The sequence below is a fragment of the Copadichromis virginalis genome, linkage group LG5 (genome assembly GCF_057382275.1).
Source record: "Copadichromis virginalis isolate Kocher_CV1m ecotype Utaka linkage group LG5, C_Virginalis_male_GT1.1, whole genome shotgun sequence".
Lineage (NCBI taxonomy): Eukaryota > Metazoa > Chordata > Actinopteri > Cichliformes > Cichlidae > Copadichromis > Copadichromis virginalis.
In genome coordinates, this window is record NC_140622.1 from 31,215,172 (window position 1) to 31,243,104 (window position 27,933).

At 38.9% G+C, this 27,933-nt stretch overlaps 2 protein-coding genes across 5 annotated transcripts in view; one reads left to right on the plus strand and one right to left on the minus strand.

Annotated features, from left to right (window-relative positions):
* Nucleotides 1–14,323, minus strand: part of cenpp (centromere protein P) — a 110,461-nt gene extending 96,138 nt beyond the window's left edge. Inside the window, exons 1-6 of one of the 3 annotated variants that reach the window (XM_085457317.1) lie at nucleotides 14,193–14,323; nucleotides 13,178–13,332; nucleotides 12,948–13,102; nucleotides 12,410–12,498; nucleotides 9,865–9,953; nucleotides 823–919 (exon numbers count right to left, since the gene is read on the minus strand). In XM_085457317.1, the coding sequence (XP_085313443.1) occupies nucleotides 823–919; nucleotides 9,865–9,953; nucleotides 12,410–12,498; nucleotides 12,948–13,102; nucleotides 13,178–13,332 (585 nt within the window). In that variant the 5' untranslated portion in view covers nucleotides 14,193–14,323. Of the gene's footprint in view, nucleotides 1–822; nucleotides 920–9,864; nucleotides 9,954–12,409; nucleotides 12,499–12,947; nucleotides 13,103–13,177; nucleotides 13,333–13,954; nucleotides 14,053–14,077; nucleotides 14,173–14,192 lie in introns of those variants that run through there. The other 2 variants (XM_085457319.1, XM_085457318.1) reach the window with 2 other exon arrangements.
* A 225-nt stretch (nucleotides 14,324–14,548) lies between these two features.
* On the plus strand, nucleotides 14,549–26,882 carry nol8 (nucleolar protein 8). 2 transcript variants are annotated; one of them, XM_085457311.1, is made up of 18 exons: nucleotides 14,549–14,747; nucleotides 15,412–15,540; nucleotides 16,127–16,189; nucleotides 17,041–17,119; nucleotides 17,376–17,532; nucleotides 17,710–17,996; nucleotides 18,502–18,758; nucleotides 19,334–20,793; nucleotides 21,236–21,439; nucleotides 21,608–21,721; nucleotides 21,839–21,935; nucleotides 22,365–22,497; nucleotides 22,589–22,672; nucleotides 23,893–24,188; nucleotides 24,290–24,431; nucleotides 24,672–24,733; nucleotides 24,984–25,066; nucleotides 26,367–26,882. In XM_085457311.1, the coding sequence occupies exons 2-18, from the start codon at nucleotides 15,420–15,422 to the stop codon at nucleotides 26,424–26,426; spliced, it is 3,699 nt and encodes a 1,232-aa protein (XP_085313437.1). In that variant the 5' UTR covers nucleotides 14,549–14,747; nucleotides 15,412–15,419; the 3' UTR covers nucleotides 26,427–26,882. The 2 variants fall into 2 exon arrangements, with proteins under 2 accessions (XP_085313437.1, XP_085313438.1); XM_085457312.1 differs by lacking the exons at nucleotides 14,549–14,747; nucleotides 15,412–15,540; nucleotides 17,041–17,119 and having other exon boundaries at nucleotides 16,129–16,189.
* The last annotated feature ends 1,051 nt before the right edge of the window (nucleotides 26,883–27,933 follow it).

The window sequence follows — 27,933 nt, forward strand, 5'->3', positions numbered from 1 at the left end:
TTCCATACAAGACCTGAAAAAATGCAAGTAAAGCAAAATAAGAGTTTGGAACACATAGACCAGTATGGAAAATGTGGGTTAATCCTCCTTCAGCTCAGCCAACTTGGCAGAACTTTGCATTCTCCAAGTAAACAGGAGAATAGGTTCCACATTGCTTGTGCAGCTTGATGTACTATTTGATATTTCATTGCTACCTCTTCAACAAAGTCCCACCCTAATATCTCATATTATCATGCTCGCACCACTTCACACCTACTGCATTAACCCATGGTATTCTACGCTTTTCATTCCTCTTCAATTGTCTATCTCTGCAGTGTCACTTTTTGGAGGTGTTGTATTTTCACTATTTACACTTTATAAAAAATATTCTCTGAAAATCAGATAACAGAAAAAAGACAACTCACATAGAATAAAAAGGATGACCCATAATGATGAATCATCAACAGGAACATTTTTCCACCTATATCGATTCACCTAGGTATCCACATAGCCATTCTTTGTACATTCACCAAGTTTAACCTTAAGACATATGTCTCCATTAAATTTCTCTCACATTTAACCAAACCGCTCTTTAACTAGATAATCTATGTGCACTTCTTCACAATACCACTAGATGTCTACATGATCTCTCTGTATTTATTACCGACTACAATGGCCTACTTAGCCTGCTCAAAAGCAGAGGAGGATGCCTACTGGCAATATGTATGGGTCTGATTAGCTACTCTTAGCTCATGACGTACAGATCAGGTGGTTAAATTTGTTAGGTTTGTGAGGGCGAGTTTGCCGGACCATCCATTTTGGTGCATGTGTGTTTTCACTTACTTGGAATTGTTGGAAAGTTCTGCTTCGGTCATCACATCTGTCTGAAAAAGTTCTTAAGGTCCTGAAGAATAGCAGAAGATCCCTGCTCTCCTCTACCCTGAAATTACATTGCACAGATCACTAAAGCAGTTTATTTAAGCCCCCCACCAAGTAGCCAAATGGCTCCAGCCCATGCCACATGAGTTTAACATTCATAGTTTGATTCCAAACAGGGACCTTGTGCACCTCTCTCCTTTTGATTTTTGTATGCCAATTCGCCCTTACTGGGCCAACAAAGGCAGAATGCAAAAATCATTAAGAACACTTTTTTAAGCTATCACAATCCTCAACAGTATCCTGGAAATACTGATTCAAAGTGTGCATGCATGTTAGTGTGCTATTGTTTGAGAGTTTGCACTTAAAACACAGTACAAGCTTGATGGTATGGTTATTGCTTTGACAGGAATTTGGTCATAAACCAGGATAGTCACTCCATACAAATTTATTTTATGTAAGAGTAAATATCCTCCAGCAGCCTACAGATAGCTGGTTGTGGTGGTGGAGGAAAGCGGTTGCAGTGATGTCAAAGGGGGAGCAGGAAAATTTTGTAGCTTATTTAGAGTGTCAGGTTGGTTTGTTTGGTTGATGGTATGAGGAGAATGAGGCAAGTTACAACAATTGGAAATCATTACTGCCATTACAGGGAGTGCAGAATTATTAGGCAAGTTGTATTTTTGAGGAATAATTTTATTATTGAACAACAACCGTGTTCTCAATGAACCCCATAAACTCATTAATATCAAAGCTGAATGTTTTTGGAAGTAGTTTTTAGTTTGTTTTTAGTTTTAGCTATTTTAGGGGGATATCTGTGCGTGCAGGTGACTATTACTGTGCATAATTATTAGGCAACTTAACAAAAAACAAATATATACCCATTTCAATTATTTATTTTTACCAGCGACACCAATATAACATCTCCACATTCACAAATATACATTTCTGACATTCAAAAACAAAACAAAAACAAATCAGCGACCAATATAGCCACCTTTCTTTGCAAGGACACTCAAAAGCCTGCCATCCATGGATTCTGTCAGTGTTTTGATCTGTTCACCATCAACATTGCGTGCAGCAGCAACCACAGCCTCCCAGACACTGTTCAGAGAGGTGTACCGTTTTCCCTTCTTGTAAATCTCACATTTGATGATGGACCACAGGTTCTCAATGGGGTTCAGATCAGGTGAACAAGGAGGCCATGTCATTAGTTTTTCTTCTTTTATACCCTTTCTTGCCAGCCACGCTGTGGAGTACTTGGACGCGTGTGATGGAGCATTGTCCTGCATGAAAATCATGTTTTTCTTGAAGGATGCAGACTTCTTCCTGTACCACTCCTTGAAGAAGGTGTCTTCCAGAAACTGGCAGTAGGACTGGGAGTTGAGCTTGACTCCATCCTCAACCCGAAAAGGCCCCACAAGCTCATCTTTGATGATACCAGCCCAAACCAGTACTCCACCTCCACCTTGCTGGCGTCTGAGTCGGACTGGAGCTCTCTGCCCTTTACCAATCCAGCCACGGGCCCATCCATCTGGCCCATCAAGACTCACTCTCATTTCATCAGTCCATAAAACCTTAGAAAAACCAGTCTTGAGATATTTCTTGGCCCAGTCTTGACATTTCAGCTTGTGTGTCTTGTTCAGTGGTGGTCGTCTTTCAGCCTTTCTTACCTTGGCCATGTCTCTGAGTATTGCACACCTTGTGCTTTTGGGCACTCCAGTGATGTTGCAGCTCTGAAATATGGTCAAACTGGTGGCAAGTGGCATCTTGGCAGCTGCACGCTTGACTTTTCTCAGTTCATGGGCAGTTATTTTGCGCCTTGGTTTTTCCACACGCTTCTTGCGACCCTGTTGACTATTTTGACTGAAACGCTTGATTGTTCGATGATCACGCTTCAGAAGCTTTGCAATTTTGAGACTGCTGCATCCCTCTGCAAGATATCTCACTATTTTTGACTTTTCTGAGCCTGTCAAGTCCTTTTGACCCATTTTGCCAAAGGAAAGGAAGTTGCCTAATAATTATGCACACCTGATATAGGGTGTTGATGTCATTAGACCACACCCCTTCTCATTACAGAGTTGCACAGCACCTAATATGCTTAATTGGTAGTAGGCTTTCGAGCCTATACAGCTTGGAGTAAGACAACATGCATGAAGAAGATGATGTGGACAAAATACTCATTTGCCTAATAATTCACACTGAACACTGGTGCTCCACAGGGGTGTGTACTGAGCCCTCTCCTATACTCACTCTACACCTACGACTGCACAGCCACTAACAACTCCAACATCATTGTGAAGTTTGCGGACGACACTACAGTGGTGGGTCTTATCGCCAATGGTGATGAGACGGCCTACAGGGAGGAGGTCAGCGCCCTGACCAACTGGTGTCAAGACAACCATCTCACACTCAACGTCGCAAAGACAAAGGAGTTGATAGTGGACTTCCGGAGGTGCAGAGAAGTACACACCCCCATCACCATCAACAGCGCTGCTGTGGAGAGAGTGAGCAGCTTCCGGTTCCTTGGTGTACATCTGGCTGAGGATCTTACGTGGTCAGTACACACAAACAAAACAGTGAAGAAGGCGCAGCAGCGCCTCTTCTTTCTCAGGAGACTGAAAAGATTTGGCATGAGCCCTCGCATCCTCAGGACCTTCTGGTTGTGTTTACTGACCTCGAAACGATTTTATGTGGTACACGGTGCTCGAAAACCAGTTGAATGATTTAGTACGACTTTGCTAAGCTACGGAGCTGCACCGCTTGATGGATTGTCGGAGCATTACGGCTATCGTAGGCAGGAGCCTCGCGGAGTGATACGTACTGTGCCTCAACATAATATTACTGTATTGTGTGTGTATAACCTCTTTTTAAGTTTTGTGGATATTATATATGGTTATGCTGAGGATATGTCGGCCAATTTCCACTGGAAATGCCTTTTGGTTAAACTGTGAGCAAGGAATTTGCATTTGCACTGTTACATTTTTATAATACTTTAATGCACATAAAAGCTGCTTGTTTAAGTGAAAATACATTGATGTTTTTTGTTTGTTTTTTTTGCACTAATAAAGTTGTGGAGTTGTAAAGTGTTTTGTCTAGTGTCAATTATATCGTCAGTTATATCGTTATCGCAAATTTTCTAATGTATATCGTGATAAATATTTTGGGTCATATCGCCCTGCTCTAGACACCATATTGACCTGAATAAAATCGACAAAATATACAATTATAAGTTCAGATATTGCTGGAGAGTTTGCAAGTTTTATTTGCAGACTTCAAGTTGTTACCATTTGTTTTGAGCCTGTTTATGTCAAAGTTAATCAGCAGTAAAATTGTTTTATGAGGCCGGTTCAGCCTGTAGCAGATTGTAAAGGCTCAGGTAAGACATTCTCCTGCCATGAAATACATTCATAACACCAAACATTTCCCTCTAAATATATCACCTAACTAATTGGGAAACCTCTTAAAAGCCCTGAGAATATGCTTTTTCAACAAGATAAACCTTTAAACAAATAAGGGAGTCCTGACAGATCCATTTAAATGACTGTTGTCAAATTATTATAACTTATATAGGTAAAAACAGGTTTTAGAAAGCTGTCTTGGTGATTAATCTTAATTGTAATTTAAATATACTTATACAAGAAATATATTGTCTAAAGAGGTAGTTTGCAAAAAAAATGCCTACTTCTATATAATGTGTTGTATGTCATAACAGAAATGGCAAAAAAAAGTATTTGTTTTGGTCTGTCTGAGTGAAACTGGGACATTCAGTTAAAGGATTTCCAGAGTTTTCCATGGGGGCCCGGGGCTAGACGGCAGCCGGGTTAAATTTCCAGATGATGTTATTCCACACAGACCTGATGGAAACATGGCAGCACCCTGCCATATAATGGAGGAGGACCAGAAAGACAGAGAGAGGAAGAGAGAGGGAGAATGGGACCAATGCCTAGTTTGACTGATTTAGTCCTACTGCTTCTGAAGAATCTATAAAATATTCTGTGTACACTGGTAGTAAATCCAATCAGCTTGCTATCAAGTAAGATCTGGAAGGAAAAAACAAAAAACAAACCATACTGGGAGGATATGGTTGGGGTCATCACCGATGATGACTTGGATTTACAGGATTAATGCAAAGTTCTCCAAATTACTGGATGCATTTTGTACAAAAAGATGCACACGTGACATAACAGTTGCTGCACCTTTAAAGCAACAGCTGTTGAAAAAACAAATCTGTCTTTGAGAGGCAAATCTGATGAATATCTCCTGCTCCTATAATGACCTCAACACAGTGTGCACAATTTCCTGACACAATCAGTCTGACAAGTTAAACTGCACTTCAGACAGCACTGACAGCCTGACGGTGTTTCCCCCACTGGAGGCTAGAAGTCAAAAACATTTCATAAATAAGCTGGCCTGGATCTCCACACGACAAACATCCATAAAAGAGTCTGTCTGATGTAATCTTCTTTAAATCCAGTCCTTTAAATCTATCCCAGACTGCAGAACACCAACAGTGTTTCACATCAGTTACCCCCGAAAACAAAGAAACCTCTCGGTTTTGAAGACGCCAAGATATTACATAGCAAATTTATTTAAACTTGACTTAAAAGCCTGAAACAGTTGTATTGTAACCTGCTGTACAGCTGCCAACACATAACCTCACCTGCCTGAAAGTTGCTCTCAATACAGATACAAAATGACTCATTATTAGCTAATAATGACAATCCGCAGCATCTTTCTCACCTTCAGCACTTTTTACAGCCTTGAGTAACTGCAGAGATTCTGTATATCACTGTGAATACTATCAAAACATGGGTGGCCACAGAGAAGTGCTGTGCTACTTTTAATACTAACAGAGTTAAGAGATCACTTCACTGAGCCAGTGGGACAAATGTGAAAACAATATATGTGCGCTGGTTTAATACAATGAACAAAGGTCCTACTGTCAGTATTTATCTTCAACAGTTCAGACCACATTGACTTTACAAAGATTATCCATCTGATTTGGATAGACACACACACACACACACACACACACACACAGAGAGAGAGAGTTTCTGACAAGGCACCAGTGTCTTGAATCATTATCTCAAGTATTTTTCCATCTGTTGTTTGCCAAATTCTTCAGACTGGGCCACACAATCCAGATGTGGTCTGGCCTCAGATATCAGACTTCTGCTCTTTGCTGCTGATTCACTGACAGACCAGGCGCTTTCTGGCAGATTGCGGTCATAGGGACAGAAAATGCACCTGGGTATATAAAAACCACGTTTAGTCTATAATCCACAAACAAAGAGAACATCAGTTTGATTTTACAGCAGAAAACTGCTCGTCTGCACAGCAAAATACTATAATATACAGTCATGTGAGAAAATGAGGACACCCTTTGAAAGCCTGTATACTTAAAATATATTTGGAGATGTGGATATTTAATATCAATTTTAATGATACTGAGGGATCCAAATAATATAACTAAACAATTAAAAAATAAGAAAAGCCTTTCTAAAACCTTATGTGAAATGTAATTTTAAAAGAATGCAATTTCTGGTGAGGAATAAATTAGGACACCCCCACTTATTATCCCACTTAAAATGGTTAAAATCACACACACAGGTGTATCTTGTCAGGTGCACATGATCAGTACATCATTAACCAGGATTTTAAAGGAGCCTTGCCCTATTTAGTTTGGTGTGCTCCTGACTGTTGAAGTGAACGCCATGGTGAGATATAAAGAGCTGTCTGATGCCCTCAGAAAGAAGACTGTGGCTGCTTATGAGTCTGGTAAGGGATTTAAAAAGATCTCAAAAGAATTCGACATCAGCCATTCCACCACCATCAATTGTTTACAAGTGGAGGACATTCGAAACAACTGCCACCATGCTCAGGTCTGGTCGTCCAAGCAAATTCTCCCCAAGAGCAGATCACAAGATGCTCAAAGAAGTCATCCAAAATCCTAAAATGTCATCATGGGAACTACAGCAGGCTCTGGCTACTGTCGATGTGAAAGTGCATCACCCTACTATCAGAAAAACACAAGTTTGACTTTCATGGGAGGTGTGCAAGGAGGAAACCTTGGCTCTCTAAGAGAAACATTAAGGCCAGACTGAAGTTTGCCAGAGCGAACGTAGACAAAGACCATGACTTCTGGAATAATGTTCTTTGAACAGATGAGTCTAAAATTGAATTATTTGGACACCAGAACAGTAGACATCCATAGTCCTGGAATGGCCAAGTCAAAGCCCTGATCTTAATCCTATTGAGATGCTGTGGGGTGACTTGAAACGGGCTGTACATGCAAGAAAACCCTCAAACATCACACAGCTGAGAGAATTCTGTGTTGAGGAGTGGGGCAAACTTTCTTCTGATTGATGTCAGAGACTGGTAAAAGGCTACAAAAGGCGTCTCGCTGAAGTTATATCAGCCAAAGGGGGCAACACTAGTTATTAGGGGGTAGGGTCTCCTAACCTTTTCCTCCATTAAAATGCACCACTTTGGTGCACGCAACAATAATCTAGTTCACTCAGAGCACAGCAGGAGAGTCAATGGAATTAAAAAAGAAATGAAGAAATAGAAATAAATAGTATTTGTGGGAATGTACTTATCCAGCACAAAACACATTTACTGTTGGATTTATGAAATGTGTGCACCAGCCTATTTGTTCTTACCAACTTGTGTATAAATTAATATCTGCATACCCGTTTCCTTCAAGATGAAGTAGAGAAAGTGGTGGAATTGGTTTAAATCACAAGGTTAAAAACTACCTTGTGACTACATTTACGATTTTGTTTTGCTTACATGCAATTATATTTTTTATTTATTTGATGGCAATTCTGTACATATGGTGGCTTATGGTGTTTAGGAAAACAATCAATAATCTAAGAAATAATAAGATATAATAATAAAAATATTTAATATTACTATTAGTAGTACTTTTTAAAAAAAATTATATTGATTGTATATTGTACTCATTTTAAAGACTTGTGTTTGAAATTTCCTAACAGAGCCAGGCCATCATTTGTGGTAAATGGCAATCGGACTGGTTCTATAACACTTTTCTACTCTTTTTCTACTTTACTGTGTACTTAAAGCACTTTATATACCACGTCTCATTCACCCACACAACATTCACACTCTGATGAATGCATGGGAAGCAATTCTGAGTTCTGTATCTTGCTTAAGGGCACTTTGGTATTTGCAGACTGAAACAGTGAGATATTTGAACCACAACCACCTGCCTGGCCACAAAAACCCTCTAAATTTGTTTGAGTGTTAGAGTACGAACAAATTCAGGCATGAACATACTAATAAATCCTGATTTGTTCATGCGCTTGATTTACGCACAAATATGTGCGTAGGCACTGTTAATAACTTGTCATTTACTTACTAGCTATAGTTTTTAAAGAAACATGCACTTCTCTTGTTAAACACACAAGCAAAACCAAAAGTTTCACTAGACCATGGTGTTAAACCTTTTCCACAGTCCATATTAGCTTCTCTTCACTGGCCTACTGTTAAATCCTGAACTTAAATTCTGCATGATCAAGCCCTGTCATATATTAACAGTATTAGATTATTCCAAAAAAGCACTTAGCTTCAGACTACAGGTTTACTTGTGGTTCCTAGAGTTTCTAAAAGTAGACTGGGAGGCAGAGCTTTCAGGTATCAGGTCCATTTCCTGTGGAACCAGCTCCCAGTTTGGATTTGAGAGAGACACTATGTATACTTTTAAGATTAGGTTAAAACTTTCTTTTATGATAAAGCTTACAGTAAGGGTTAGACCAGATAACCCAAGACCATCTCTTAGTTATGTTGCAATAGATTTTGGTTGCTGGGTGCTTCCAATGATGCACTGAGTATTTCTTCTTCACTCAACAATTTTCTTTCCATGTGTTTAATCATCACTATTGCATTTAGAGGTTTAAACCAGCATTAGTAATGATTAAACTCTGACTCTCTCCCTCGGCTCTCTTTTCTTTCCCCTCATGGCAGATGGATGGCCCTCCCTGAGCCCGGTTCTGCTGGACGTTTCTTCCTGTTAAAAGGTTTCTCCTTTACCATCAGGGAAGCACTTGGTGACAGTGGGATTCTTAGGGTGTTCCCTCTAATATTGTTGGGTCTTTATCCTACAATATAAACCTGAACTTCTCAGCTGGTAGAAGACAATAAGGGTGGAACATTACTTAAAGACAAGAAGAAACCTTATTAAAGGTTAAATGGGGATTCTAGACAGAAATATAATTTGCAACCCAGTGGGTTTGATAGCAATTAACATTTTTTTCTTGCTGTGTAAAAAGCACCTGCTGGGGAAAAACAGTGACTAAAGCTCCAAGCATCACTGAGTAAACCTATAATAAGACCAGATTCAGCTCAGATACATTGGACAGTCACAGCAGGAAAAGAGTGGTTGTAATTAATATTATAGATGGCTCTGCTCCATTTACAGGTGTTTGTGCCAGTATGCAACACACCTAGAAGGAATCCAGCCTTTATAAATGTAATGAGTAACACCTGTGCTGTTTGTCTTTGGAAAGGCTTGCCATTTGTGAGACCAAGAATGAGTAAGTGTGAGTGAGAAGGTTCGGCCTGAAGAGAGATGTTTGCTGTGTGACAATTTCATCTACTTTAAAAAGCACTTCAGTTAAATTATACAGGCAGCTTCATTCTGACAGGGATAACAACCAATATTAAACATGTGGAGCTGGACCAGACAGACAGACAGAGTGTAAATAAATGAGAAACTGACCACAGTAATTGGCCAAAGGTATGCAGGTTAAGGAACATGTGTATTTGTCTATTTAGACCTAATTTTTCATCCATTACATTACTTTTTCTGTCACTTTCTATGTGACCAACCAGGTGGAACACTATAAATGTCTTTAAGAAATGTCTGTCCAAAAACATGCCACTTACTCAATATTTAAATGATTCTTCATGTTTTGCTCTTCCTGAAGTGAACAGCTCTGCTTTTGAGTACAGTTCTTTAGAACACAGGTTAACTGTTAATTCATTCACCTTGACAAGAAGCTGCTGAAGTTTTGCAGGTCACTTGAATCAAGCACCACATTCAGATCGCCGATGGTCCTCTTTGATCTCTCACTGTCCTGCAGGAAATAACACACAATCCATTATTCAGTTATAGCACAATGAGTCACTTTATTTACAGTGACCAGTTTCACCCATCTGTGTTGCTCTGCTTTAAATACTTTGTCAGATTAAGAGAATGTCACGCTGACATGTCATGCATGGCCCTTTGGATTTCACTATTATCCAATTATAAGAACTCACAAAAGCAAAGCAAAACAATACAACAGAAGTGACTGAACTCAAATTTCCTCTTGAATTTTAATCTCTATTATATAATTATTCTTGAGTTAAACTGGTTTCATTTCTCTTACAGATTCAAACAGCTGAGTAAGCATTTACAGTTCAGTGTCTGGACTATATATATTGTATTATATAACTGATATATAATCAGTAAAGTTTCTAAGCTACACTTTCACCATATCTTTTCATCATGGTTAATGTGATCAGGAGCAAAATGTGGGTAATAAACAATGGGCAGATGAGTGGTGACACATAATAGCTTAACAAATTAAGCCTGTTTTTCAGTTCCCTGAATGTGAGAAGCAAAACAAAACTGATCATTTAGCCTTATTAAATTGGGGAAAATATTTTCAGGAAAAGCCAAGGGCCCAGTTGATGCTCTAAAGAAATAGTTCAGAGCATTCACAATCCATAATGTGTATTATTTTTACTCACCTGTTTGTATTTTAACTAAATATACAAGAAAACCTTGCTTTTTATCTAACCTTTGGTAAATTTCTAAATGTTTTACAGAGTTAGGCTAGCCATTTCACCCCACCCCACCAGCCTTCATGCTGAACTTGGCTTCGACTAAACAGCTCTTTCTCTGTGTTAATGAAAAAGGTGTTTTTATATATATATATATATATATATATATATATATATATATATATATATATATATATATATATATATATGGAGATACGCTCATGGTTGGTTTCAATGTGTTACAACAAACAAAACAATTTAAGGTTACTGGAAGTTGTGCTAGTCCACATTAAGGTGCAATAAAAAGGTCAGTAAACATTAAACTACAGTTAAGGGTAAGAAGAGATGGTTTCAAATCAACAAAACAAGTACTATTCTCATTAAAACAAGTTAAAACCCTTTGGCTAATTGTAATTTTAATAACATTTTGTGAAAAGCTTTAAATAAAACCATCTGCTTGCTCTAATAGTCAGTGCAGCTAGAATTAAAACCAGAAAACAAACAATTAAAGTCTTTACTGAGTTACTTGTGTCAAAAGGTATGGGTAAAATCTGCATCTTAAATGACTTCACGAAACAGCTTATATACATTATTCCTAAAGCCCAGCTTCACTGGTGGCCAAATGAGCTAAAATTAAAACCAGAAGACTTCTGGACCAACATGAAGCTGGTTTATTGGTCATTATACTGCACAATAAATTAAAAATTACTGTTAACTTTACATTTACACTATTAGCTGATGTTGAATTGTCTTTTTTTTTTTATGTGACAGTCAAAAACGGGATTCTAACACACCTAGATATGAAGTAGGATATAAAACTTCAGAACTTTTTTGTTACAGATACAAATGTAGCCTGAAAGAGCTCCAAGTGCTGAAAGTTGTCCTCGTGTGTTCGGTTACGTTCACAATTTTGAAAATAAATATACACCTGATTTAGCCATTTTTGCAAGTTACAAATCATTTAGGAGGATACTGTGTTCAGGCACCTGCAGCCTTTTAAAACATGTTAACATTTCCCAAGTAAGCTACTGGTGAATATCATAATCATAGTTTTATTATTGTTACTGAATATCAGACATCATCACAAGAATTGTAAAACAACACCACTCATCAGTGAAACACTAAGGCACATGGCTTTGTCACCCTCTGCTGGCTGGACACAGCACTCCAGAAAGAATTCAGTATGGTTTTTGTCTCTGAGAATGTTTATATACCTTATTTTCTACTTTAGTTAAAGATTGAAACAAATTTCATCTGTCGCAAATTAAAGTGGAGTAAGATTAAGGCAACACCAGTCTTTGTATGATCAAAACCTTAAACAGATTGTGCATAAGACAAGTAGAGATACATGTGAATACTAATAATAATAATAGCCTATAACAATAACAACTAATAATCGATACAGTCCCAAGCTAAAGCCACGATTTTAGTTAATTTTTAAAATAATAAGTTTTATTAAGACTGAGATTTTGAGTATCTGAGCCAACATATCTACAACATGCAGACTCAACTGGACTTAAACACCAAGTCTGGGTCACAGTGACAGCTACATATATGGTTACACAATAATAATAATAATAATAATAATAATAATAATAGGTTAAAAAACAGAAAATCAGACACTAGATGGGTTAGAAATATGGACACAAGATAAAATAAGCTGAAAAGTACTTGCAAAAATCAAAGCAAGAGTTCAATGAACAGTTTCAGACCGGAGGAAAACTATAATCCATAAACAAAAACGGAAGGAAATATAACAACTCACCTTGATCTCGGAAAGCTGAAACTCGACCTGGAAGACCAGTTCAGAGCAGTTACCCGACAAAGAGAGCTGCTGAACCAGCTTTCTGCCACCTAACATACACAAATGCAATAATTTTTAGATCTATCATTTCATACCAAAATCCACTAAAGGGACCTTAAAGCCTACAGTGCATTGTGTTCCAAAAGAATGTTGTTCATGTATTATTTACATTCATGGTAGAAGCCTGTCTTTTTTGGCATACAGTCACATATAAGTTTTTGATCAGTGTCAATCATGCAGGCACAAACCAAATGAATATTGTTTAGCTCATCAAAACCTTGCAGATAATGGGGAAAAAACAAACAAAAACAAATCAAACAACAAAAAATAAAATAAAAATACATTATATACTAAACTACACAGGGAACAAATGAAAACACTAAATGACATAAATAATTAAGATGCATCAGATTTATATTCTGATGGAATCTTAATCCTCTATTTAATACATAACAGGTCAGATGGCAGTGAAGACTGTGGTTTGAGACCCTGCTCTTACTGTTTTGTAGAGTCTTTGTGGTGCAGCTGTTCAAAGTGATGCCATTAATTTCTGTCTGCAGTTTCACATCCTCCTCCAGCTCCTCCAGCTCCTCTTTGAGTCTGGACATCACCATCTCCTTCCCTCCTTCTTGTCTCTGCCCGCACATGAACACTCTGTGAAGCCAAATAATTTATGATGTAAAGCTGTAGACAGATTTCGCAAAATGCAGAACAAAAATTAAAACTCACAGAGCATTTTCCATTTGTTGGCTGTAGTGGAACGTTATGTCCTTATTGATTTCCTGTTGTTGGTGCTGCAGCGATTCAACTTCAGCTTGAAGACGCTCGATCTCAGACTCAAGCACCTTCACCTCCTCGGTGTTCTCATCACTCATCTTCTCCATCTTGAAGGATAAAAATCAAATGATTTAGTTAAAACAAAGACACGCATATTAGTTTGCCAGCACAACTTTAGAACTTATAAAAAAGTATCAATTTGAAATTTACAGATTAAAACCACAAATCTACAGGAAAAGAAAAGAAAGAAAAAAAATTGTACTTAGAGGAATTATATATTTTCAATCTGAAAAGTTGGATCAACTTCATTATATTACAGACATTGCTAATTTTCATTTAATATCAGTTAATAATCTAATCAACCAATAATTTTATACTAATTATTGGATGCAATAAAGAAATGGTTTTGACTCTAACAGAGAATCACTGTTTTACCACAAACAACCCTACTTTCCTTCTCTTAACTCTCTCGTCATGGGTGCTTGTTCCAGTTTAGGTTAATCCAGCTTTGCAGAGTGAAGTGATAGGAATCCATGACGCTTGGACTAATAGGGTAGCTTTGCATTTGAATTCAAAATTAATCTCTCTTTATTTGACACTGGTGAAACTCCTTATTTTATCCTCTCCCTTTCAATTAACTTTAGTCAGACGAATTTACTGAAACGGTGAAAAGTGAACACAGCACCACTGAAGAGGTGCTTTTTCGAGAGTTTTAAACTATAAACGCACCAGTTAAGAAAAAAGGTGTCAAAGTGGTTACGCTTTCATTAGTTGAACCAGTAAATCCCGGCTAACGAGATACTATAAAAATAACAACAACGTTAACAACAACAGACAAACTTTCGAGCTAACTTTCCACAGCTGTTTCCGTTGTGAAGAAGAAGTGTTTTTAACAATTCACAGTTCTATTTCAGTAGCTGATATAAAAGAGTTCTGCCATTATTAAGTAATGATTATCTGTATTTACCTGTTTGTTTTCCGTTTCTTAGCAGATGGAACCGAGCACTTCGGAAACTCGCGCCCTCTGGATTCTACCACTTTTCTAAAATCCGAGGGGGGAAGAAATTGCCTCCTTGAATAACAGTCACGCCAGCACTATGGCTCTGTTAAAACAAATACTACTGTTGTATACATGTTTGCATTTTAAAGTAAATATAAGTGTTTTATCATCGCAAATGAGCCACAAAATCTTAGCCCACCAGGAATTTGGGTGACTCCTTCACCCCACGTAGAAATAATGGAAATCCGCAGCTGTACCTAGTGTGTATTATTTTTTCTCCTTTATCAATAAAATGGAATATAACAATTATATGTTAATTAGCTTTCTTAAGTAAACACTTTTATAATTAAAAAATGTACCGGCATCCCTTAGCAGCGAGTTCGTTTATTTATTCATTTTTAAACCACCGTTGAGTCTACGGAACATTTGGGTGGTTCCCGAGAAAAATGTTACGGACGGATTTATCTGCAGGACCTCAGCTCCGGACAGAAATTGTGGTAACACCAGCTGGATACATGTGAGGTAAACATTTGTAGCTTTTCGGACTTTTTATGTAAAAATGCTCGCGATAACAAATAAGAGTAGTTATAAATCGACTCACTTAGAGATCATATATGTAGTAGATGCTCTGTGATTTATGTTATGCTCTATTTCTGGAGTTCCTCCAGGCTGAAATGGATTTACTGGATCCACTCAGTTGCTTACAGCTAAAACCTGAGGCTCTGCTCTCAGTCCAGTCCTCTTAAGTTTATTCATTTTGGACGCTGCTTTAAAAGGTGTTTCGGCTTTAAAGTTATTATGAAGTCTTTGGTTTGTAATTTCGTTGGATTGTGCTGTATTATACTGAGACGCACAATGTGCAGTGCAATGGAGTGGACACAATATTAGAAACAGTAAAACACAATTCAGAACCGTACAGACGAGCAGATCTCATCTGGCCTGATCTTTCATGCGAGCAGTGAGAGTATCTGTAGATTTATGAGAAGCATTTTGCTTTTCGCTTTTTGTTTGAATATGAATCTATTTTTTGTATGACTTTCCTGCATGTTTTACAAATGGTTATGTATGCAGTATTTATAAATGTGTAAAATATGCGAGGTAGTGATAGTGTACTTACTATGCCTGGTAGATCAGCTGAACATCAATTTACAAAGCTTTTTAAAGTGTAGCCACCTTATACTTACAGTCACAGCAATGCGGCGACTGTACGTCGGTGGGTTAAGCCACACGGTCACTGAGAAGGATCTGAAGGATCGATTTGGAAAGTTTGGAGCCGTTGAGGATGTGGAGCTCCGGACCAGGAAAGACCCAGAGGGTGAGGAATCCAGTATACACTGACACACTTTGACAGCCAGAATGGTGACAGTAACGATGTTTAAATTCTGTTTATCTAATTTTATTGAAATCACCTTTCACATTCAGCACTGTCACTATCAGGTACTTGTGCAATTGTTGTATTGGAAGGCATCTGATATTAACGAACCAGCAGCATTCATTTATGTATAACTTTATTTGTTAAAAGTTAAAATCCAAAGAAAACTAAACTCTAAAGCATTTTCTTATTTTACTGTGCATTTCTATTTAAAACAAGAAAACATACTTAAAGTTTGAACTTATTTACATCTAATTTGCATTGAAAAAATCTTTAGCTGTTGTTCTCACACTCCACAAATTATACAACTTTATTTACAAGTGATGCTTAAATACAAGATGTCAGGGCTGCTCTGAACATTAAAAAGATTTTCAATACAACTGTGAAAGTTTAGTTTACTTTTTTATTTTTTTGGTCAGGGACAATAAAAATTAATCAGAAAAAGCATAATCGAAAATAGATTTATGATCATTATGTTTTGTTCATTATGAATTCTTACATCTTGATAATCTTATTGTTCCTCCTGCAGGTGTTCCCTTTAAAACCTTTGGCTATGTCAACATCAATATTTCAGATGCCGACCTGAAGAAATGTAAGTGACCATAGCTGCCGCTGAAAATCCTCAGATTTAACCCCGAGGTCTAAGTCATTATCAGTGACAACCCCAAACTTCTAACTCTAAACATGTGTTTTAGGATTTAAGAGTTGTCATCCCCACTAAGTAAGTGGGGTTAGGTTAATTGGAGACTCTAAATTGTCCACAGGCGTGAATGCGGGAGTGAATGTGAGTACAAATGGTTGTCTGTGTATATGTGTTAGCCCTGCGACACACTGGCGACCTGTCCAGGGTATACCCTGCCTCTCGCCCTAAGACAGCTGGGATAGGCTCCAGCGCCGTCCGCAACCCTGAAAAGGATAAGCGGAAGCAAATGGATGGATGGATGGATGTTATGCTCCAAGGTGCATAACACAAATACAACACAACAAAAGCAATATATACAAAAACCAGGAATAAGAAGCGTAGTTACAGTATATTTAAGTCTAAATAAGAATTGAGAGAAGCACAGATGACTATTTTGAGGGGAAAAAGTAAATAATTTCTTATGTGTGTCAGTGAGAATTATTTTTTTGTTTGTTTTATATTTACCAAAACCTTGGAGAAAACAAACATATTCTGTGAGCATAGGGTTGGAGTTGTCACCAGTGATGACTTAGACCTCACAGGGTTAACTAACTTATGTAACTAATATTCATTCACACTGTTAGTGGGACGCCTCATCCGCCAAACTGAAGGAACCCTTCATCTAAACATGTAGTTAACACTTTCAGTGAGAATTATGTTTGTGTTGTTTGCACCATTGAGTAAATTTTCTACAGTCTGCTTTCTAAACTAACATTAAAAAAAAACTGTTGCATTATGAGATTGGTGTGTTTCCTCTGCAGGCCTGACAGTGCTAAACAAGTCTAAATGGAAAGGGGGAACTCTGCAGATTGAAATAGCAAAAGAGAGTTTCCTGCACAGGTACAACCACGTCGATCGCGCCATGTAAATCTAACACTGACAGAAAAGTGGAAATTATTATTGAATTATTAGGGGGGTGATTTTTTTTTAAACTCAGACTTTAATATCAAGGCTCACAACTGTTGATTGTCTGGTTTGAAAATTCTGGATTTTACCGTATGTTCACCAATCTTAAAAATTTGATCTCTGTACCTGTAGAAAATTATTCCTATCTATTAGCTTGAGAGCTAAAAGCTCTGTATTGACTGTGTCATAGGCTGGCTCAGGAGCGGCAGGAGTCAGTAGAGCAGCATCTCCAACAGCCTGCAGCTGAGGACAAGAGACAGAAGCTTCTGGACTCACTGAGTAAAGCTGGTGTGGACAACTTCACCATGAAGGCTGCGGTTCCGGGGACCGAAATCCCAGGACACAAGGTCTAGTCATACTCTTTCCCTCAAGACATGATTATAACGAATGCACTTGCTCTCTTGTGGGGTCATGTAGTCACAATGTGGAAACCAATTCTTTTAAAAATTGAATCCCCTTAACATAAATTATTACATTTTAGTTTTAAGGGTTTAAGGTTGGTGTTGACTGTCCTCTGGTTTCAGGACTGGGTGGTCAGTAAATTTGGACGGGTCCTCCCCATCTTGCAGCTCAGAAGTCAGAAAGGCAGCAAATCTCGAAACCTGAAGTACGACCCATCGAAATACAGCCACAATATTCGCAAACTGGACCGAAACACCATCCCTGATGAGGCCACACCTGTGACCCAGCTCACCTGGGAGGTCCAGGGTGGGGATGACGAAATCAGTAAGAAGAGGCGGGGAGAGTTCCCCCCATGTGAGCCATGGAGACCCAAGAAGAGTCGGACAGACAATGTTTCTGGCAGAACCAGGTATCCATGTGACCTTTTCAGACTATTCAAGTAAACCAGGTTTGATTTGGTTAATCCACAAGGTCTCAGTTGGTTTCTGTCTCCGAGGGCCTCTGGGATTTTAGATTTTCCTTCCTCGATCCACTTTGCCTCCTGGACATTTTCTGTAATTTCTGGGATGCCCAGGTGTTAGCTTTGGAATTATGAGGGATATCTACTGGTACAAGTGATTCTGACATATTTATTTCTGGAGTTAAGATAACTTTTTTTTTTAATGACTAAAACCTCTAATGGATTTATTGTGTTCTTCAAGCCACCTGGTTTCTGAACTTGTTAGAAGTCCACACTTGTTCCTGACATTCCATATTTCCATTTTTGTTTAATTCTCAAAGGTTCCTATCAGATTTCCTGATGTTCCTAGAGCTTTGCAAGCTTTCAATAATCCGTTCTGATTCATGGTTTCTGGGTTTTTGGAATACCAGTTTCTGAATATTTAGTGTCCCTTCCTTTTGTTGATTTACCTTAGATTTGAACACCCTGTCAACTCTGTCAATCGCACTGAGGGTCATCAGCTCACCAACGGATTTGAAAAACAAAACAACCACAGACTGGCACAGAAGAAGTGGACACGCTTTACTGACAACGATGCCGACTCAGAAGAGGAAATCCGCAGGCTGGTGGCAGCTCAGCAGACCTCCCATGTTACACCACAGCAGCAGGAGGTGGAGGAGGATAATCTGGAAGTGGTTGGATATGACTTCTTAGCAAAATCTGCATGCATAGGTAACAGATGTGTTTGAAACAGGCAGTTTGCGCATTTTAAAAATTCAAATTTGTCATTGTTTATGTTTACAATTCTACCTAAGTGATGAGTTTAACTTTATGGCTGCTTATTCATTTTACTTTCAAATGCACATGTAGGTTCACGTGTGCAAAAATGCAATAACAAAGACTTCTCACACAGGATTCTGTTGTACTGAAGTAACCATGAAAGCCACAGGTTTCATTTTGTATGATTTTATTTGTACTTTGACGAGCAGAAAAGATGCCAAATTCTTAAACAGATTACATCAAGTAACCTGATTTTTATTTGTGGATTTTTGTGCCAAATTGACTGCTAATTCTATGTAGTGCGTGTGTGGATGCAGATTTCTAGGGAAGAGTGCGGTATTAGCTTTATTCAAACCATGATATCAGGGATGTTCTTTCATTGAGTGACGCTGATCAGTACCAAATTATGTCAAAAGTCACTACAGTAAAAATAATAGAATTAAATATAAGTGAATCATTGTCATTTTCTCCATCCCAGAAAAAAAATTGATCTTTGGAATAGCAGGTTTTCCTCTTTGTGATTCCAGGTGATCAAGACAAGGATGACTACGACTCTGCTGACACAGATGAACTCTTTGCATCGAGGAAACCTCCTCCTGCTAAATGTCAGGAGAAACATACTCCCCCAACAGCAGAGCACCTCTCAGGAAACAACACAGACAAGAAGAGAAAAACAAAGAAGAAGAGAAAAGCTGGAGAGCAAGAGGAAGAGGACGGATCAACAGATGATGAAGAACACCTTACTTCTAGAAAACCGTCCTGCGTGCAGCAAAAGAGGGATTCTAGTGAACAGAAGCTAAATAAGAAAACTCGTGACCTCCCTGTCGTAAGGCCGTCCTCATCAGAATCAGATAGGGATGAGGAAGATGAGGGTGATGAAGTAGACTCGGTAGATTCATGTTCAGACTCTGATTATGAAGCCATGTTTTCTAATATCACCCATCTGGAGATCTCCCTGGCTGACCTGCAGAGGCTAGCTGAGGCGGCCCAGCAGAACTCAAAGACTGTAGCTCCCAGCTTCCTCGGAGCTGGACTAGAACAAGAAACGCTTTTCCCGTCTTTTCCTGCAGAGCAACCTGCTCCAAAGAAAGGCTCCACGCCTGAAGAGATCCTCGCCATGATAATGGAGGACGACAGCAGCGAGGATGAACAGAAGAAGAAAAAGAGGAAAAGACAAGCTGTCACGTCAGCACCACTGCCTGCCTTCCAGGGCACAAAAGCATTGAATGAGGTATCGGAAGACAAGGAGGAGGACGATGGAAGAGGAAGAGAGGTTAAAAAACAGAAGATGAACGCTGATTCTACACAACTGGTTCACAAAGAAACAGACAGCAAAACCATCACAAGCGTAAGAGACCAGAATCATGCAGAAACTAAGATTTCAGACAGCAGTGAGCAAGAAGAGGATGACGATGAAGAAGAAGAAGAAGAAGAAGATGAGAGTGATGATGGTGATGATGAAGATGAAGAAGATGAGAGTGATGATGGTGATGATGAAGATGAGAGTGATGAGGAGGAGGAGGAAAAAGGAAAGATTATAAAAGACATGGTTCCTCCTGATGTTTTAAAAAAGGTTACAACTAAAGTTTGTGTAAACACAGAAAAGGCTGAGACTGAGTCTTCGTCTAGCAGTGAAGAAGAGGAGGAGGAAGTGAAGCAGGGGAGGGTGAACTCCAGTCAGATTGTTGTAAATGTTAAATCTGCAGGCAAGGCTTCACCTTCATCCTGCAGCTCATCTGGAAAGGATAAGAATGAGCCGCAGGTCATTTCTGCTAAAGGGGGTGTGAAAGCAGCTTTGAACAGGGAAACCTCCACCAGTGAGGAAGAGGAGGAGGAAGAGCTGGCACTCCCCCGGATGGCATTAGGAGTTGAGGAGGAAGAGGAGCGGCAGAGACAGGCCAACATGAGGAGGCTGGCTGCTGTACAGCAACGACAGAAAGAGGCCGAAGAACATAAAAAACTCATCCAGGGAGCACTAGCCAACCTGGTGAGAGCGCAGCGTGTTTATAAGATTGTTATTGTAATAAACTGATTAGTTTGGAATTATTTTAACCTAGTTAATAAAATCAAAGCAGTACTTGAGGTTTGGAAGGGTTTTTGATTGATGTTTCTTTGGAAAACAAACAAACAAACAAACAAACTAATCTGTAGGACAGAACACAGAATTATAATTTTTCATTATTAATGTAAAATTTCATGGTTTGATTGTTTGTTTGTTTTTAAATATATATTTTTTTCTGATATTAAGAACCTAAAAACATGTCAAGTATATCTACATATTCCTCACTACCTTTAAAAGCAGGCAGAAAAGTTTCAATAAAACTTTAGTCCTCTTTGTGTGCTGAAGGCTTCAGATTTTCTTATGACACAATTCGTATTATTTATTAATAATAATTACTGATAATGATAAAACGCTGTTTCTTCATTAGGATGCTCCCGTGGCAGGAGCAGGGAAACACATCGTATTTGGCTCTGACGATGAAGAAGATGATGGTAATGACGATGGAGATCAGCAGAGGATGGACTCAGAGGTCTTAGCATCAAGGAAGACACTCTTCCAGGACGGCCAATCAGAGGATGAGGCCACTGGTGATGAAGCCACAGCAAATAAAAGTGTCAAAGTAAAAGCAGAGGTGAGTGAGTGCTGAGCTAAGGTCTCTGAACTGGAATATAAGAATTTAAAGCTGCATTCATCCACCTTTATTTCACCAAAGATGGTTATTATCAGTAGACATCTTAACTGATCGTGATAATGTGGCTCTAAACGGGCTGTTTTTTAACTTTGCATTTGTGTGTTTCAGATGCGTCTGAAGTCATCGGGCCCTCAGCTGTTTGGCGGCAGTGACGATGAAGATGAGGAGGATGGCAGCAGGTTTGACATCAAGCCTCAGTTTGAGGGTCAAGCAGGACAGAAGGTGAGAAAAGAAGTTCCACACTGTTGCACAGAGGTGGTCATAATGTTTTAGCTCAACCGTGGACTTGTGCAAACTCGAAACTTCGCACTAAATATTGGTTTGTTGTTTTTTGCTCAGCTGATGGCGCTGCAGTCTCGCTTCGGGACAGATGAGCGTTTCCGGATGGACTCTCGCTTTCTGGAGGAGGATGAAGAGGTTAAAGAGGAGGACGCAGGTGAGACTGTGGATGCAGGTACAGTAGCTGGTAAATGCAGGAAAGTAGATCAAGATGGAGAAACCCCGTGTTTTTTTTTTTTATGTGCTCCGGACCAGGTTATTTACAGCATAACACAACTACCATTAATTTCTTCCTATAACATATTATGGACCTTGGTGTGCTTTTATTTTCTGAAGCTACATAAATCCTTTTGAAATATGGAAAATATCATCAGTCTATTAAAGCATCACCAGCTGGCCTGAAATTACACAGATGTTATAGATAAAATATTTTTTATTAACAAAACAGTCAAGCTAATTTTCTGTTTGAAAGCAGAAAGGTTTTACCAGTTTAGTTGTGCTGTAACACAACCTCTTTATGTTGTACGTCATGCACACTTCTTTATCTTCGATTCTAAGAATTATTTGTCACGTGTTTGTGATTCAGAGACAAAGAAAACCCTGGTGGAAGATGATGAGGATTTGGAGGAAGAGAAGAAGAAGACCCTGTCTATTCTGCAGAGTGTTCTTGGCCAACAACACTGCAGCAGCAAGACTGCTGGCAAAGCCAAGAAGTTCAAGTGAGCTTCACACAGCTTCTGAACTGGAACAAGTCATATTCACTGTGGAGAAAATAAAGAAACTTAAAGCTGTGTGACTGTGTGTTTGCAGAGATGTGTCGGCGCTTCATTACGACCCCAGCAAGGAAGAACATGCTGCATTTGAGACCAAGAAAGAGGAAGTCAAGAAGGAGAGGTACAAGCTCAGAAACATGAATTTCCACCTATTTTTCTTAAGTTCTCTAAATAAACTATATTAACACTGTGTTAAGCTTAATGGATAGTTCTAGGATTTTGTAGTTTGTTGTTTTAGACAAATCCAGTAGAAACTTCTGCACCAGCGGTCCCCAACCCCCAGGCCACGGACCAGTACCGGGCTGCGAGAGTTGATGCTCGGGTGTGAAATTTATGATTTTCAGGGTTTCTATCAGCTTTTATCTTTACTTTTTTAAATAGTTTTTATCATTAACTCCGTCTTTTCCCATGTGTTATGAATAAATCTTCTTTTTTCTGGGTACCGGTACTGGTTTTATTTTGTTGTGTTTATCCACTACACCTATTGTCGGATGTAAACCGGTCTGTGGCACAAAAAAGGTTGGGGACCGCTGTTCTACACTCTTTCTATGGTATTTGTTTCCACTAAACACTTCAAAACTAGATCAGAAAAAGTAGTAAGAGATGGAAATTTCTTTTTGCGGGAAGATGTTTCTGACAAACACTGTTCAGTCAAACAAGTAGTACATTTGTTTGGATATTATTTTCCGCAGTGGATTTAATACAAGCCCTGCGACACACTGGCGACCTGTCCAGGGTGTACTCCGCCTCTCGCCCTAAGACAGCTGAGATATGCTGCAGCGCCCCTGCCAAAGCAGATGGATTTAATACGTCAGATAATCATTATTATTGTAGGTGCCAGACTTTGACAAGAAACTACCTAAGTAAAAATAATATATAACAGTGAGTGACTTTACTACTTGTAAGTCAGCTCAGCACAGACCCAGACAGACTACATTTAGGGAATATCAGGGTTTTATTTTTCTGGGCTCATACACTGTAAACAACACAATGGCTGTGTGCTTCTTAAAAAGAACTCGGGCATGCTCAAGTGTCACTCAGCCTTCCCTCCTCTGCCTGAATCACTCTGCCCATCCTCTCCACCTGCAGCTGAGCAGAAACATCACCCTACTGCAACACAATCATAACTATGGTTCTGTGTGTCATCATTGTACTGGTTTTACTGTTAAACCTGAATTCTAACAATGTTTGTAATGTTGTTGTTTTTTTGCGGTACTCAATATTTATGTCAATAAATGGTTTAATATGGTTTTTGCAAAGTTACAATAATAAAATAAAGTTTTTAGCATTCACATGTGCAGGAAACCAGAAAATTCAACCTGTGATCTGTTGTCTTCACAGCAAAGCTGCCAGGAAGAAGAAACGTGAGGAAGCTCAAAAGCTTCCTGAGGTTTCTAAAGAGATTTATTACGACGTGTCAGGTGACCTGAAGACCGTGTTTGGTCAGAGCAAGGATGAGACGGATCAACAAGAAGAGAAGATGAACTGGGACCAGAAGGAGGAAGAAGAAGAGCGTAAAGAGAAGGAGGAAGAGTCAGCCCCGCTGCTCTCTGTTCCCAGTGTGGAAAAAGAGGATTTGTGTGGATTTAAATTTTCCTTCTTTGGAGATGACACAGAGACAGGAAGTAAAGAGACAGGTAGGTAGAGCCTGAACTGATCTTAATCTTCCAAATACATGAATGCTGTTGTTTTTGGGTTTGTTTGTTTGTTTTTAATCTTTTCATTTTTCTCTAAACAGCCGACTACAAGGTAGAGGCCATTCAAGCTCCAAAGGTGTCATGGCATCAAGACCCACGTTTCCATGACAGCAGCTCAGAGGAGGAAGAGGGTGAGCAGGAGGAAGATGAGGAGCAAGGCAACACCACAGCTAAAACTACAGAGTACGAAAAACAATCTGTGTTTGATTAGGAACTATTTATGAGAAAGATGAGAGCATTGTTGCCAGTTATTTTTGGTTCATTAACACAGCTGCTTTCACACACCTGACCAATCAAAGCATGAAGTGGATATGACTGTGAGATTGTTATGAAAGGAGACAGGAGATTGAAGGTGTGTTGAATCGATACAAAGAAAATACAGTATGATCTGAGCTTTTGTGTGTTTTTGTTGCGTTTTTACAGAGTGGTGATGCCGTCACACACTGAGTTCTTCTTCTTTTACCCTGATGATGACAGACTGACAGGTAGGATGGTGATTCCAAAGGAAATAAAAGAAAATTATCTTATTAGCTGTCTGTGAGAGTCAACATGTGTGTGGGTACATTTTTTTGCAAACTCAGAGGTGACAGAACTTATTAAACTGGTATCCAGCAGCTGGTTAGATCTGCAGTCATGTCAGTGGAGATTTCCAAATTTTTGTTGTTGCTTTTTTTTTTTTTTTTTTTAATTGATAAAGGTTCTGATGTGTGATCTGAACACTGTTTTCTCCTTTAGATGGTCCCAAGTTGTTCTGGCGTGTGTCTGAGTTGGAGGAGCAGAGGGAGCAGTGGGAGGAGAGGAGGAGTGCACTCAGACAGGTACAGAGTTTGTATGAACACTGCTAAAACCGGTCAAGAAGTTAAACCTTGTTAGATGCTAAATCTTCGGTTTTAAGAATTTTTTTACATTTTTTTTTTTAATGAGAAACATAGCTCCACAATTTGCTTTCACAGTGAGTGTGGTATACATTGCATATCATAACTTTATTACACTGCCAGACTGTTTTTGTAACACTAGGTTTTTTTTAGTTTTTCTGAAAAAATCCAGTAAAATCTCTCATCTAGACCAAAAAAGGCACATATCTACACTCCCCTTAAAACCACTGCTGCTAATACTGGTAATTGAGTACCTTAAGGTGCCAATCAGTGAGGCAGTGTTAGAGAGAGTTGTGACTTATACACCTCTTACCCACCTTCTGGATGTTATTTGGTTTACTAACTGTCATCTAAGTATAAATCATATGGTACACATTGCAACTTCTTTGTGTTTTGGCTCAGACAATAAAAGTAAACAAGACACAGGTTGTGGTGCTAAGGTCACCCTTCTACCCTGTACAGACATGTGATGCCACGGAGCTTAGAGGCCTTACAGCCTGTTCACCGGGAACATCTTGTGCAAACAAGCCTTTATTCCTTGACTTCATACCTGGCAGTATTACTTGCTTAGGCCTCTGTGTCAGCAGACCTGATCTCTCTAAATAAAACTTAAGCTTCCCGTTTGTCCATTCATCCATTTTCTTTAGTGCTTATCCAGCTCAGGCATGCAGGGGTGCTGGAGCCTGTCCCAGCTGTCATAGCTTGAGAGAATGAATGCTGGACAGGTTACCAGGCACTGACAGGTGGTCTACTTAATGATCTTGAAACCCAGCTACAGCGGCAGTGAGAAACGTCTGCAGTGGCAAGGCATCAGCCCAGAAACCCATAAGAGCAGCGAACCCAGCTGTCGTCCTAACCGCATGATCTCACAAAGTTCTAGCCCGTGATGGATGAAAGTAATCAAGAAGACAGAATTGGAGCAGAAAGATGTGTTTTAAAGTTTTGAAGAGACAGATTGTGGAGAAATTTTTCTCTATGACGAGTAACTTAGATAAAAATATTAGAGCTTTAAAAAAAATACTGTTTATGAGTTCAACATTTTCTTTGAAGTTGTTCGTGGGAGCATTTATGAGCACTGTCAGACAGTTCCATTACCAACCACAACTCTTTGTCTTCATGCAAGTCAAATCTGTAGGTGCATAAAAATGTCTTTGCCAAGTCTGATAATTATGTAGGAGTGAAGACGTAAAGTGGCTCAAGTTATTCAGTAAACATGTTTCGGCTTTCCCGTCTGTGTTCACAGGAGTACCGCAAGAAGCACAAGGATGCTCGGAGGAAGCTGACGTCCTCCCTGAAGAGCTGAGGATTGTGGGCAATGAAGTCTTTGTGTTTCAGCACTCACTGCCCTGAATTCGTGCCTGACAGAATTCATGCCTGACCGATCATTTCTCCTTTCTTGGTGCCAATTTTTTGGCTCGGACTGATTGTAGCAGTCAGCAGGATGGAGAGCAGATGGCTGCCAAAGACAGTGAACTCATCTGAATGTTTAATATCGTCCAGAGTTTCAGATTAAATGTTTATTTTAGTGGATATTAATATTTTTGATGAGATATTTTGTAGTAAGTTTGTTTTTTGTTTTTTGTTAACAGCAGGTGTTACCTGCTGTGAAAACATGAGTTCATATAAGCAGCAGCTCCCACTTATGGAGGACCAAACCTGCTATAAAAGTGGACAAATAAATAAATATGCTTCTTCAAATTAAAATAAGAATAAATGAAAATGAAAGGTATAACTTAACTAAACATTTTCTTTTCCATTGTTTCTGGTTTCAGGCATATTATCTTATCATTATCATTTTTTTTTTTTAAATCTCACCATTTTTACCCCTCCGCCTGTAAATGGCTGATAGGATATTGTTGTCACCCTGCTGGGCGGGCAGCATGAACACTCAAGTTTGTCAGTGCGATAACTCATAAATGAGGCGATGTAGGAGCTTCAAATTGATACCATAGTGCAGCTACTAAAACTCTCCCCTGAGTTTGAATCTTGTTGACCTCAAGCTAAAGGTCAGAGGTCAAGCTACCTGAAAATATTGTAAATTCCATAACTCAAGAAGGACGACACCTAGGATTTTCAAATTGATATCGTAGGTGTATCTACTAAACTCACACAAGTTCAAATTCCAGTGACCTTGGCCTCAAGGTCAGAGGTTAAGTCCTCTGAAAATCTTTTGAATGTGCTAACTTCAGGATGTAGGATTTTGAAATTGATGTCTACTAGGAGGCTGAGGGGTAGCACTGGCGGTCGTTTTCTCTTCCGGGTTTGGTCTTCCGCACTTCTGAGATGAGCCACTTTGAATGAGAATATTGAAGCTCCTGTCGCCACTTTGGACCTGTTACCTCATGAAGGTCACTATGAGGAGAGGTTTCAGTCTCCCTTTGTGTTTTGTAAAATAATTTGAATGCTTTCAGTTTATGGGAAAAGGTTTATTAGATACACGTAACTCAAACCAGTCCAGTCTAACGAAGAGTCAATTTAGGATAAGATGAGCTTTATTCTCACTGTGAGCACAAACATAAAATATAATTGGAAAAAGCATATCTGTTGTATATAGACCAATGTTGCTGTAGTTAACTAAAAGCTAAATAAGAAAAAAAAAACTAGACTTTTGAAAAATAATTCAAAGTAACTGAAACCATTTTGTGAACTTGGAAAAATAAAATAAAATTAACAGTCCTAATGAGAGCAGCTTTAACAATGCTGAGAGTTATTATAACCAATTACGTTATAATAACTTATTTGGTTAACTTTGACTTTCAGGTCCGAATTAAAATGTTCCAATATTTTATTTTTATTAATTTCAATTAAAT

Coding starts and splice junctions, on each gene's coding strand:
- nol8 (XM_085457311.1), top strand. CDS start 15,420: ATGCGGCGACTGTACGTCGGTGGGTTAAGCCACACGGTCACTGAGAAG. Junction 17,120..17,375: donor AAAGAGAGTTTCCTGCACAG/GTACAACCACGT, acceptor ACTGTGTCATAG/GCTGGCTCAGGAGCGGCAGG. Junction 24,734..24,983: donor TGATGATGACAGACTGACAG/GTAGGATGGTGA, acceptor TTTCTCCTTTAG/ATGGTCCCAAGTTGTTCTGG.